The sequence below is a fragment of the Triturus cristatus genome, chromosome 1_2, assembly GCF_964204655.1.
Source record: "Triturus cristatus chromosome 1_2, aTriCri1.1, whole genome shotgun sequence".
Lineage (NCBI taxonomy): Eukaryota > Metazoa > Chordata > Amphibia > Caudata > Salamandridae > Triturus > Triturus cristatus.
In genome coordinates, this window is record NC_140580.1 from 747,262,519 (window position 1) to 747,274,913 (window position 12,395).

General features: G+C 44.6%; 1 protein-coding gene across 10 annotated transcripts in view; it reads right to left on the minus strand.

The window, feature by feature from the left end:
- KAZN (kazrin, periplakin interacting protein) overlaps nt 1–12,395 on the minus strand; it is a 998,377-nt gene that overhangs the window by 480,473 nt on the left and 505,509 nt on the right. The window contains exon 1 of one of the 10 annotated variants that reach the window (XM_085608674.1): nt 2,470–2,650. The exons of 5 other annotated variants lie outside the window; for them this stretch is intronic. In XM_085608674.1, coding sequence (XP_085464800.1) covers nt 2,470–2,500 — 31 coding nt within the window. In that variant the 5' untranslated portion in view covers nt 2,501–2,650. Of the gene's footprint in view, nt 1–2,302; nt 2,651–12,395 lie in introns of those variants that run through there. 4 more of the 10 variants (XM_085608677.1, XM_085608671.1, XM_085608672.1 and 1 more) reach the window with 4 other exon arrangements.

Sequence of the window (12,395 nt, forward strand, 5' to 3'; positions counted from 1 at the left end):
GCCGCCAGCTATAAATAGAGTGATCTAAGCCGCTGCTGCCTTGGGTTTAAGGGGGTCACACATCTACATTTTACAAATGTCTGTGATACCAGAAAATGTCTTCAGGTGACGTGCCAGCCGCCGCTCTAGCACAGCATTAAATGTATATGCAGTGTACTGTTCTAGCAACCATTTCAAGCGCTACGCTACTCAAACACAGCATTGAAGAGCTATGCAGTACTTTGCACTGGCCCAGCAATTAAGATCAATGCAGTGCAGTCCACTACTAGAGAATGTAGGATCTATGCAATGTACCCTTCTAGCACAGTGTTAAAGATCTACACAGTGCACAGTAGAAAAGCCAGAAGAACCGGTTTATGCAGTGCACTGTTCTACAGAAGTACTGACATTACATGCAGCACACTTTACTAGGGGTGCAGTGGCGCACTATATAGTGTACCGCAGATCTGTGCAGTACATTAAAGATGTGTGCAGTAGACTAGACGGGGGGGGGGGGGGGCACTGACTTTGCAGTGCATGGCAACAACAGAACTTAGCTTTGAGGGCCTATACAGTGCACTGTAGTAGGACATTCCTGGATAACCATGGTGCAGTGTAATAGGACAACATTTAGGATGTATCAGGCGCAACACCCATTGGACTCACAGGGCTTCACCCCCCCCCCCCCCCCCGTGTGTGTGGCAGCCCGGGATGAGACAGCTTCCCGGCACCCACACAGCCGCACCCGAGCACTTCACGGGTCTTTAAAAGACCATTTGTATGTTAATGAGGCCTCGCTGTTGTTTCACCCCTTCTAAGAGCCCCTGCAGCTCCACTCTGCCTATGGCTTAAAAGATTCAGCCCCCCCCCCCGAAATTTTTCTTAGCGCCTCCCCCCCCCCCCCCCCCACCGAAATTTTTCTTAGCCCCCCCACCCCCCGAAATTTGGCTCTAGTTGCGCCTCTGGGATGTATTCAGTACACTTTCACGTGGAGTCACTCATGCTCTAAGCTATTAAATACGCGTAAACTTAATTTTAGGGCGTTTGGCCTGATGACCCATACACCTGGATTTTTATTAGATATGCATGAACGTAAACACTTACATTTTGCTTCCTTGTACGTCCGATTTACGTGTGTGTGTTTAGCCGCGCCAGATGGCACCTCAAAGTGCAAATACCCACATGCAGCACAATAAAGCGTTCACTGCCGACATCTCAGCACCTCTTCGCCCATATCTACTTGCGGAAGTACAATTAATCTGCTTGGCATTCGCGGGTAGACGACACATACATCATTGCACCGTAAATCTCCGACGCACTGCGTTAATTCTCACACAATATTGCAAAATGAAACTCCAACGATCCACCAGCCCTTGAAAAAAACTTGTAATAAAAACGCTCAAATTGACTTACCGCTTTTTTTTTTTTAACATACAGAATGACAACTTCGACCGCTTTATGCGTGAAACACAATGCTTTAAAGAACACCCACAGAGCAGGGTTAAAAACTCTGGGATACGCGGTTTTATGTTCTGTGATTTTTAGGAAAAGCTAGAGTGACAGAAATCAGACAGTCGCACAGGAGTGGACAATATATATACACACCGTTGCCAAGACATGAGTGAACGCACCTAGGCAAGGACTTGAAAATATCGCCTCTCATGGCATCCGGTTATAGCAAATTCCCAGCAGTGCTTTTATCTCTAGATTTCTGCTAACACGTAGGGGCTAGGAGTCACGGAGGGTGGGTGAACACAGTGTGTGTTTCCCGGAAACAACTGAAGAGATAGCGCAAGTGCAAAAGTGTGTTTTCCCTTATTCAGTCGTTAACACGATGACTTAAGTGGAACAACTAAAACTCCTCTGTCGAGAATTCCCGTCGCATCGTTCAACTCAATAGTTGTTTTACATTGAATATGTTCTACCATCTGTAGCTTTTCCCCAGCTTCGTTAAGTAGCAACTGCATCACCAAAGTCCATAAAGCCCAAAAACCACATGCCTTACAACTCAGCACCGCAGAAATCACCTAGTCAACTGGAACGCCTGGCAGGGCGTTAAAAGCAAACTTAATCAACCGACTTTAAAAAAGCTAACGTGGAGACCACACGCACAAACTTGTTTCCAGTAAACTAAGCGCCTAGAAAGAACCCGTGCCCACTGGACCTGCAGGCTCAAAAGTGGGCGGGGCCGCCCGGGGCGCCGACAGGTCAGACAACTTGTTCCAGTAAGAACAACACCGAACTGTGCGGCAACTCCGGGGTGGGGGGTCAGCTGCCCCAAGTGATGAAACAGGGATGGGGGGGGAGGGGGTCTTTCACTCACTGAATGAATACTGAGGACAGACTGCAAGGAGTTGACGTCATCCAGCGGGGCCAGGAGCTGTGAAGAGAGGCTCTGCCACTGATGACCCCCAGCACCAGGCAGGGCCCTGGCGAGCAGGCCGGCACACAAGGAGGTGCTCCCCCCGCCTCCCCCCACTCGGCACGTACCCGGCTTGCTCTCCTCCCGGTCGGATTTCATGGTGCAGGTGCTGGCTCGGTTCCGAGAGCCTGCGGACGGATCCGGCCCTCTCCCCGGCTCCTCCCCGAGCAGCTGCAGGAAGTGCTGTTTGCTTTACCTGCGCCGCCAGGAATTTGACCCGAGCACAGGTTGCTGAGTGTGCGCTGGTGATGCAACTAGGAGGAGCCGGGAGGTGTGGCTGCAGCAGTGTGGGCTCTGCTCATGGGAAGTAGGAGAAACATGTCAGTGGGCATACGCAGGCCCTGTGCAGATAGCAGGGGGCAAAATGGGGGATTGCCCAGGGCCCCCAACTTCCAAGGGGTCCACTGGCAAAGTGAACTTTCTCTCTACCTCGCTTTTGTGTATTTTTTTTTTATCTTAACCTTTACCATATACATCTATATTGTTAGGCAACATGCGACTGGGATTAGCAGAAAAATGGGTAATAAGTTTAATCAGGAGTTGTCAAAATATTTCTTGCCAGGGACCCCCAAAATCCTTAAACTGATACTGTTCACAAGCCCCACAAAGCCCAAAAAACATTCCTTGTGCGCACCAACCAGCCAATGTATTGTGAAGTAACCATACCACATATACATTGCACAGCTGAGTAAAGTGCACACAAAAAACTTTACACATTGTTCTGCATGCGTCCCAGGAGGTGCACACAGAACATAGAGAAAACGATAAAAGTGATGGGTGGAAGTCCTGAATTAATCTCCAGGAATTGTTCATGGTTGCATTCCAGTCCACTGTGGTGTGACTTCACACTTAGAACGCTTATTTTGAATAATGATTTTACCTTAATGGTGATGGGTAGTATGATTACTGATCCCAAGGTTGTATCTAAGGAGCTTTTACTACAATGCTTTTAAGTAACTGTGGAAAGTATTTAATGAAAATACATAAAATACAAATACAGACTTCAAACAGGAATCAGCCACATGCAACAAGCCTTGGTTCTGTGCAAAAGGAACAAGCATGTTCTAGTTGCCAGACCAGGTCCCCTCCGAACATCACACATATAACGTAATATGTATCAAACCACCCTAAGCTTCACAGAGTCCAGATAACCTGTTTGGGAAACTACACTTCATAAGAGAGCACATGCAATCTCCTGTGATGTGCATTGAAAAGGCACATTCCCCAGGACCATTAATAAGATAACAGCCTGGATAGTTCCCTTAAAAAGGACACCATTGATATGGCCGCTTATATACCAGACCGGCTCTGCCCCTGTACCGTTAAGAGGTAATTTACAGGTCACAGAGCTCATTGCGATGGGATAGGGATATGGCCTGAGTAATTGCAAGTGGCTGAGATTAGTTAGGATGCCCACTCACCTCCATATCACCAGAGACAGTGTTTCCAGTCCTGAATGTTTTACCTACAAATCATTGCTCTCAGGTACGCCAGTCTAATGACTGCAAAATAAACAAACAAAGACTAATGCATCCCCAAAGCATTAGGCGAACACAAACGCCCAGGACTGTAAACTGTGTCTAATGACGTGCAGTGAGTTGGTCACCATAAATTTCAAGAATTCCACCCATCACATTGTTGTTTTCCCTCACTGTTATGTACAGCATTCCAGGTGATCGACCACCCACAAAGTCCTTTTTAATGGGCATAGGACCTACACCTCTCATATGATCACCCACCCTCCCTTCAATATGCATGAATGTATTATCACTGACACAGAACAGAAGTAACTCATATGATTACTCACACAGACCCATGCCCTCCCACAGTGGATAACGCGTCTAAAGCCAGCCACGCACAGTGTCCCATTGCTCCATCTGGTGAGATAATAGATTTTTTTTGCAAAACTTTTCCATATACAAGGCTCCTCCCCCATTCCTCTATCTTATTCCCTCCTATTATCTCCCCACATCCCTTTTTAGGTTGAAGCCTACCAAACATCACATCTGCCTGGTTTGCAAAGACTTCTTAGAGACATTCAGAAAGCTTCCTTGGGAATAAATTCATCCCATTGCTTACCAATGGGTTTGTGTTTTGTAAGTCACAGTTGCTTGATTTGAATTTGCTGGCTTAATTTGTTTTACGCTGATCAGTATGACTTTGTTCCTCATGTGGAGCATAACCTGTTTACTGTATTCTTCCATGTGTACTCACTTTCTGTAAACAGGCCTTTACATTTTGTTCTTATATTGTCACGTGTGCTGTGCATTTAAAGACAGAGGTCAAATGTTGGCCTCTGTCTTCCAATGGGGCTTGGTGTTTACTTTTCTTTCTTTGACTTAAAAGTGAGAGGATTTATGTGACAATCATGCAGGGTACTAGGGTTTGTGCTGGAGGAAGGCTGTACGATGGTAATTTTTCTAGCAAACAACAACATTTACATGTCTGTAAATCCACTATGCAAATATTTCAGAATATATTAGAATTAGGAAAGCACTAATGAAGTACATGTGTAGTACTTCTGTGGTGTGGTGGAAACAAATATTTTAATATGAACAAAACAAATGTATACAGAAGGTGATACCACTTCCACACATTATCATTTATGTGCTCTGTAATGTTATCAGAAAAATTGTATATCTGTGCAAATGTAATGTTCATTTCAATTGAAAATGTGTTGTCTGCAATACCAGTTTTCTAACACACCCTCTACTTCATGACACTCTACTCCCCTCTATGCTGGCCACTGTGCTCTATGCCGCTCCACTCTACTGTATGCCACTCTATGTCACTCCACTCTACGTCATTGCAATCCACTCTGTGCCACTCTATGCCACTCCAGGACACTTTATGCCACTTAACGAAAGGCCTCTCTACTCCACTCCATCCTGAGACTCTGCACAACACTCTACATGACTCCACTCAAGGACACTACACTCCACAATACTCCACTGTATGACACTACCCGATTCCAATCAATGACACTACTTCACTCTGTGCCATTCTACATCACCCCACAATAGTCTATGCCACTTCACTAAAGGCCACTGTACGCCACTCCATCACATGCCGCTCTACGCCACTGCACTGTACGACACTCCAACTATGCCACTCTATGACATTCTACACCACTCTATGCCCTTCCACGCTACTCACCTCCACTCTGGCACCTTTTTCTGCTTTAAGAAATGCCATTCAACTCTACTCCACTCCATTCTACAACACTTTAGTCCACGTCCCTCGGAGCGAAAGTGCCTCTCCACTCCGCGACACTCCACTCTACACCACTGCATTGTATGACACTCCAGTCTATGATTGTCCACTCTATGCCACTCTATCTCCCCCACCACATGCAACACTTTTCCTCGTGTTTTCAGAAAATTATTCCATAAGAAATCCCGCACACCTCCCAACCCCAACCATTCGCGAAGTTATTCACTTGAAAATCGAGGCACCAAAACAAGCATGTCAGATAAACATGCCCTTACTTCCAGACTCAACAAGAATCTTAAATGCAGACCCAAATTCATCTCATCATTATCCCAGACTCTACTGTCCTCGAACCCTACATCAATTTGCGTCATCACACATCAACTTATCCTAAGTCAGGTGTGAGATGTGTGGTCAGTGCTTGTTTTTCCATTTCTAAAAGGGAACATCACTAGAGGGCAGAGTGGTGTGAGCTAACACACAAGGACAGATTGAGAATCTCACACAGGAGAGCTGGAGATCTCTCAGTCTGCTCCACAACATGCATGTCCAGCGCCCTGAAGGGACCAGCAACACATATATGTGTATGTTCAAGGTGACTAAGCATTTACGTTTTTCAGCGTCTTTTAAGTGGGTCTTGCACGAGTGCACAAGGAAGCAAAGTCTACCTATGACTAGGGCTGTGACTGCCAGCGGTCCCACGTCATATGTGACACGTTCTGCCAGTTGCATTCTGGGCATTGCGGCTTCACTTTCAACATTGCACGTATGGCGCAGAAGCACAGCACGCAGAGCGCTGGCTGTAAGTGTCAACCTTGACATGGGGGCACTCGGCGTCCGTACTCGTTTCTCAACAAAAATAAACATTTTCGGGCCGATGCCTGAGCAGTCTGACAAAAGTCTAAGCCTGTGAATGTTTTCCCTCTGCCAAGACATTTTCGTGAAACGTGTTTAGTCAGTTCCAGCCGACCTTGAGATGCTTTTCAGAGAACAACAGAAAGGAACTTGGCGCATGCGACGGTTTTCATTGGAAAACGGCTCTTCCTTTTCCTCCTTCTACAAACAAAATAAAACAATCGGAGCTATATGTACACGTGTAGATCTCTTCCGTGGCCGCCGCAACAGCGCCCGTGCCACACGTGTACGAGACGTGACGAAACCCAGGCAGGGATTTTACGAGTATATTTATTTAAGGCACTCTTAATAGCGCCAACAAGCCGTCTGCGCTACTGCCCGGGGCGGAGGCCCAGGAGCCACTTTCTCCACGGTACGGTGCCTGGTATACCGTGGTAGGAAAAGAAAACACACTGTTACACAATCTTGTCGTCTAACAGGTTCTTCTTAATGCAGTGAAAATATACTTGGCCCTAACTCCACCTTTAACCCATACAAGACCTTCCTATCACAGGTAAACAGGGCCACTGGAATTGTGCAGCAATCGATGACTAAATTACGGGGTAAGTTTGACAAAATTATGTGGCAAGAAAAGACACAATAAAACACAATCAGTGGTATCATTTCGTTATCTCGGATTTTAAAATATGAAGACAGTCTGAGCAAAGTTGCAACCACTTAGTACCAGTTTAACACTTGAAAACAGCAATCGATTACTGGTGGATGAAGTGTTAACTTCTGCAAAGGACCCACAACTGTGCAGAAGACCTACACATGACACTTTTTGTTTAGTAACTTGTGATCCGTTTGAGCTAGATTTTTTTTAATCTGCAAGTAATGCAGCAAATGCTACATTATGCAGCAAATGTGGCAAATCTATGATTATGCGGAAACTCCCACAGCCGTAGAATAGCTTCATTCCAATGGCCTTGCATTTACTAGACACCGAAGGGAACAGTAGGTCTAGTTTTCCTCACAGTACCACTGCGCAAAGCTCGCGCTGCTGCAGTACAAACGTCATACTTTTCATGCAGTCAAAACAGGCACAGCAGCAGCGCAAGCTTCATACCATACACACAAAACAGGGACAGCAGAAGCGCAAACTTCCTACCATACACACAAAACAGGGACAGCAGCAGCGCAAGCTTCATACCATACACACAGAACAGGCAACGCAGCAGCACAATCTTTGTACAATACATACAGAACAGGCACATCACCAGTACCATCTTCATTCCATATACACAGAACAAGCAAAGCTCCCGTGCAAGCTTCATCCCCCAAATACACAATAGGCACAGCAGCAGCACAAGCCTCATACCATAACCACAGAACAGGCACAGCAGCAGTGCAAGCTTCATACCAAACACACAGAACAAGCACAGCAGCAGTGCAAGCTTCTTACCATACACACAGAAAAAGGCACTGCAGCAGTGCAAGCTTCTTACCATACATAGAGAGAACAGACACAGCAGCAGCACAAGCTTCATACCATACATACAGAAAAGGCACAACAGCAGTGCAAGCTTCATATCATTCACACAAAACAGGCACAGCAGCAATGCAAGCTTCATACCATACATACAGAGAACAGGCACAGCATCAGCGCAAGCTTCATACCATACACCCAGAACAGGCACAGCAGCAGCGCAAGCTTCATACCATACACAGAGAAAAGTCACAGCAGCAGTGCAAGGTTCATGCCATACACAGAACAGGCACTACAGCAGCACAAGCTTCATATCAAACACACAGAACAAGCACAGCAGCAGCACCAGCTTCACACCATACACACAGAACAGTCACAACAGCAGTGAAAGCTTCATACCATACACACAGAACAGGCACAGCAGCAACACAAGCCTCATACCATACACACAAAACAGGCACAGCAGCAGCGTAAGCGTCATACCATACACACAGAACAGGAAAATACAGCAGCAGCACAAGCTTAATACCATACAAGCAGAACAGGCACAGCAGCAGTGCAAGCCTCATACCACACACACAACAGGCACAGCAGCAGCACAAGCTTCATACCACACACACAGAACAGGCACCACAAGCTTCATACTATACAACAGAACAGGAACAGACAGCAGCAGCACAAGCTTAATACCATACACACAGAACAGGCACAGCAGCAGCACAAGCTTCATACCATACATACATAAGAGGCACAGACAAGAGCAGCATAAGCCTCACACCATACACACAGAACAGTCACAACAGCAGTGCAAGCTTCATACCATACACACACAACAGGCACAGACAACAGCAGCACACGCCTCATACCATACACACACAACATGCAAAGCAAAGTTGCAAGTTTCCTTCATACAAACAATTGAAATAATTGGCAAAGGAAACACCACCTTTCATCACACACACAACAGGCTCAGCAAGGACAACAAAACAATGTCCTACACGCACACACCATTGGGCAAAAGGGTACGACTTCCGCAGACACACATAATGGGCGCAGCACAGGCTGTAGTAGGACAAGCTTCACCACAAAACAACCATCACTGGCAGAGCTGATGGGTGCAACCATATGCCACAAAATTCAAAAGGAAAATAAAACAGCACTGCCACCTAAATGAGGTGGACATATGCTTACAATAAAAATTGAATTAAAAACAATACAATTGCATATTATTTTAATGGAAAAATACAGGTGTTTCCTAGTAAGAAGGTATAGTCAGAACATTTTTGGTAGTTTTAATGCACCTAAGGAAAAAATGGTTCTCACTTGCTGAAAGGAAAGGTACTATTGGCTTTGATTACTGGAACCCTAAGATGCAATTTAAAGACACAAGGATTACTAAAAGAAAATAAGAAAAGTATTAGAAATGAAATGAAAAAAAACCCTTTGACTATGTAAAATATTGGCCCAGCAGCCTTTGCACTGAAGTGCACTTCTTTTTTTAAGTGGATGTGCATATATGATGAGAAAGAAATACCGTCACTCACAGTACATGAGAACCAATGGCTGAAGTGGGCTGATCCAATACCCAATGCTGTAGTGGGAGGAATCAAAAATTAAATAACAGTTGAACTGGCCAATAAATGAAGAGGGTTGGCCTGAAGCCCCTCTATGCGCACATATGTATGCAATTGTTTTTAATACATGAGGCTAACAGCAGCTAACACTGTCCTAAAAGTGGCTAACACAGGAAGCAGTACTGCACTTGCACTGCTCACTTTCATACACTCACAACTGGTAAAGCAGAAGGCAATAGTACAACCTTGCCTCCAGATAATACTTGCATTGCAAAGGCATGCACCGTGTGCATTTCTATCGCACATGAAAGAAGCACCACAACAACAGTGTTACAAGCACAGCAGTGGCACAGCACATGCAGCAGCAGCAGTAGTGCAACGGTTGCACTATCAGTACAGCAGCTGCAGTTTACATTTTGTGCGCCTGCAGCAAATAATGCACAGCTCCTTTCGCGCAAACCTTTATCCCAAGCACAACATTTTAGCAGAGGCAAGAAAAGAGTCTCACAATCCGAGAAGGAAACCCCCAAACAGCGCAAGCTCCTCACACATCATAGTCAGAGCTGGCACGCGTGTTAGTGCAAGCTTCTCTCACCACTGAATCACGTACAGTATATTTGGGGTAAGGAGCTACCACAATTTGAGCTATTGCAACACACATTGCACGTATCCCTAGATATCGGAGTGGCCACACCAGGGTTAAAAGAAGGTTGAGCTCCAAGGCGACAAAGTCAACCCTCCCAAAACCTCACCTCAGTGCTTAATTTGTAAAATATTAAGTGCCAGTGCTCTGACCAGGAAGCCACTGCAGCTTGCACCACCATTCGCCCTTGTCATCGCTGCCAAAACACATACTAACCATCTCTCTCGCATGTAAATGCGACAATTTCAAATTTTTCCAGGTCCATAAAACAAAAGAAATGGCTGGGGAGGCAGGTATTAGCAATTTTAGTCTATATTGTATTCCTAAACAACTGTTGTCCTGCTCATCTCTAAATTAGATGAGCAGCGCCACCATGTGGTAGACTGTTTTAAGTATTGTGTTGACAATTAGGTGCCGAGCATCGGAAACCAATTAAGTGCCGGTGCTGAGCACTGGAAAGAACCGGCTCAAATTAAGCACTGCCTCACCTACAATCGAATCTTCATCTGACGTGACCCCCTAGCAGCCGAATATACCCACGTGTGTACTTAATTTTTACTTATTTTTTTTTTTTTTTACAATAGGTGCAGTCTGGTCTGGGCCAATGTACCGTTGACCATCACTCACCTAAATTTATTCACTCTGCTCAGTAATTGTCTCTTACGCAACACTTTTTCAGACTCGTATTTTTATTGTCAGTAAACTAGACCGCAGTCAGCGGAGTGCAACTATTTCTCACAACAGAGCAGGCCCCCCGGCCAATGCAAGCTTCCACTGCATCACAATCAGTGCGTGCAAGCTTCTCCCACAACCAGATCACGTCTATTGCACTTATTCATGTATTTATTAAAAGGTTCTAAAGGGTGCTGCCTGCAGCCTTTTTATTACTATAAACTTCCGAAGTGTGACACAGTGGGTGGAGAGGTAGTGTCTATACTTTATGGCAGTGTCGGTGTAGTTGGGCTGTGCCCAATGGTTTAGATTCAAAATATTCCAGATGCTGGGACTCTGGCCTCTTAACACTCAGCCTCCATATTTAATTTGAGTGAACAAATATGGGTAATTAGACATTCCGATTTATCCTATTAGGCATGTGGTGAGATGTATGTCTTTGTAGGCATTTCGGCCCCAATTTGTAACTGTATTATATAGCTCTTACTACCCCTGATGAGGTGTTAAAGCGCTTTTTGGCGAGTAGCACGCTACTCCGGAACCCAAAGGATTAGTTGTGGATTAGTATTGGGAAATATAAATTGTTAATTTGAGCTGTGGGCATGTGATTTTGTGGCATCTAAACATCATGCACTTCCTAAATAAAAAACGCCAGTAATCAGCAATAAAAACGTAGCTGTGCCAGCAAAATAACACATCAAACAACACAAGCTGTTACTCGTTTCACATCTACAGGTGAACAAAAGGACTACTTTAACCCTATCACGAAAACGTAACAGGACACAAATGGAACAACGTAACCATCCTTTATATGCCCTGCCTTGAAGGACAGTCCAGCAAACAATGGCGAACTGTGAAAAACACCTGAAAGCGAATGGTTTAAGTCTTATTACATCTTTTTAATGTGCTTTGTTAAATAATAATTTATATGAGATCATTGAGATACCTGAAGATGGCTTTAGGCAGGCCTAACAAGCCTTAGCAAAACCAACAATTCTAGCTTTTTGCAGTAAAAGGATTGGGTAAATAGTTGGATGACTGTGTGTGCGTTGCCCAAGCTACCCTTGGAAGAAAACATACTAATGGAATATATTGAGTTATAACAATATAAACACTCTTCTTCTCTGCTAAATAGACTACCTTAATGTTATAAGTTATACCCTCAAAGAATAGCGTTATGAAAATGATTCAGAAGATGATATTTGCATTGTAAGAGACAAACCTATAAAGTAATAGACACTTTTGACAAAGGGCTAATATTTTGTTGAATTTTAAGAAGGCCTATGAGCATGCATATCTTTACTTTGTGAGCAACAAGAGCGGTTAATCAAATAACAAGTTATTATGTTAGCAAAATATTAAAAAATAACATGCAAGTGCGATTAGTAAACAGCACTCTCTTTATAACGGGTCAAGGCATCCAAACAGAATGCACTTCCTAAACAAAAAAGGCATACATTACCAATTGAAATGTAATTGTGACAGCAAAGTAAATACATTAAATAACACCCACTGATATGCAATAAAAGCTACGTCATGACTCATCTGCAGTCTAAAAAAAGGTCTATTTGA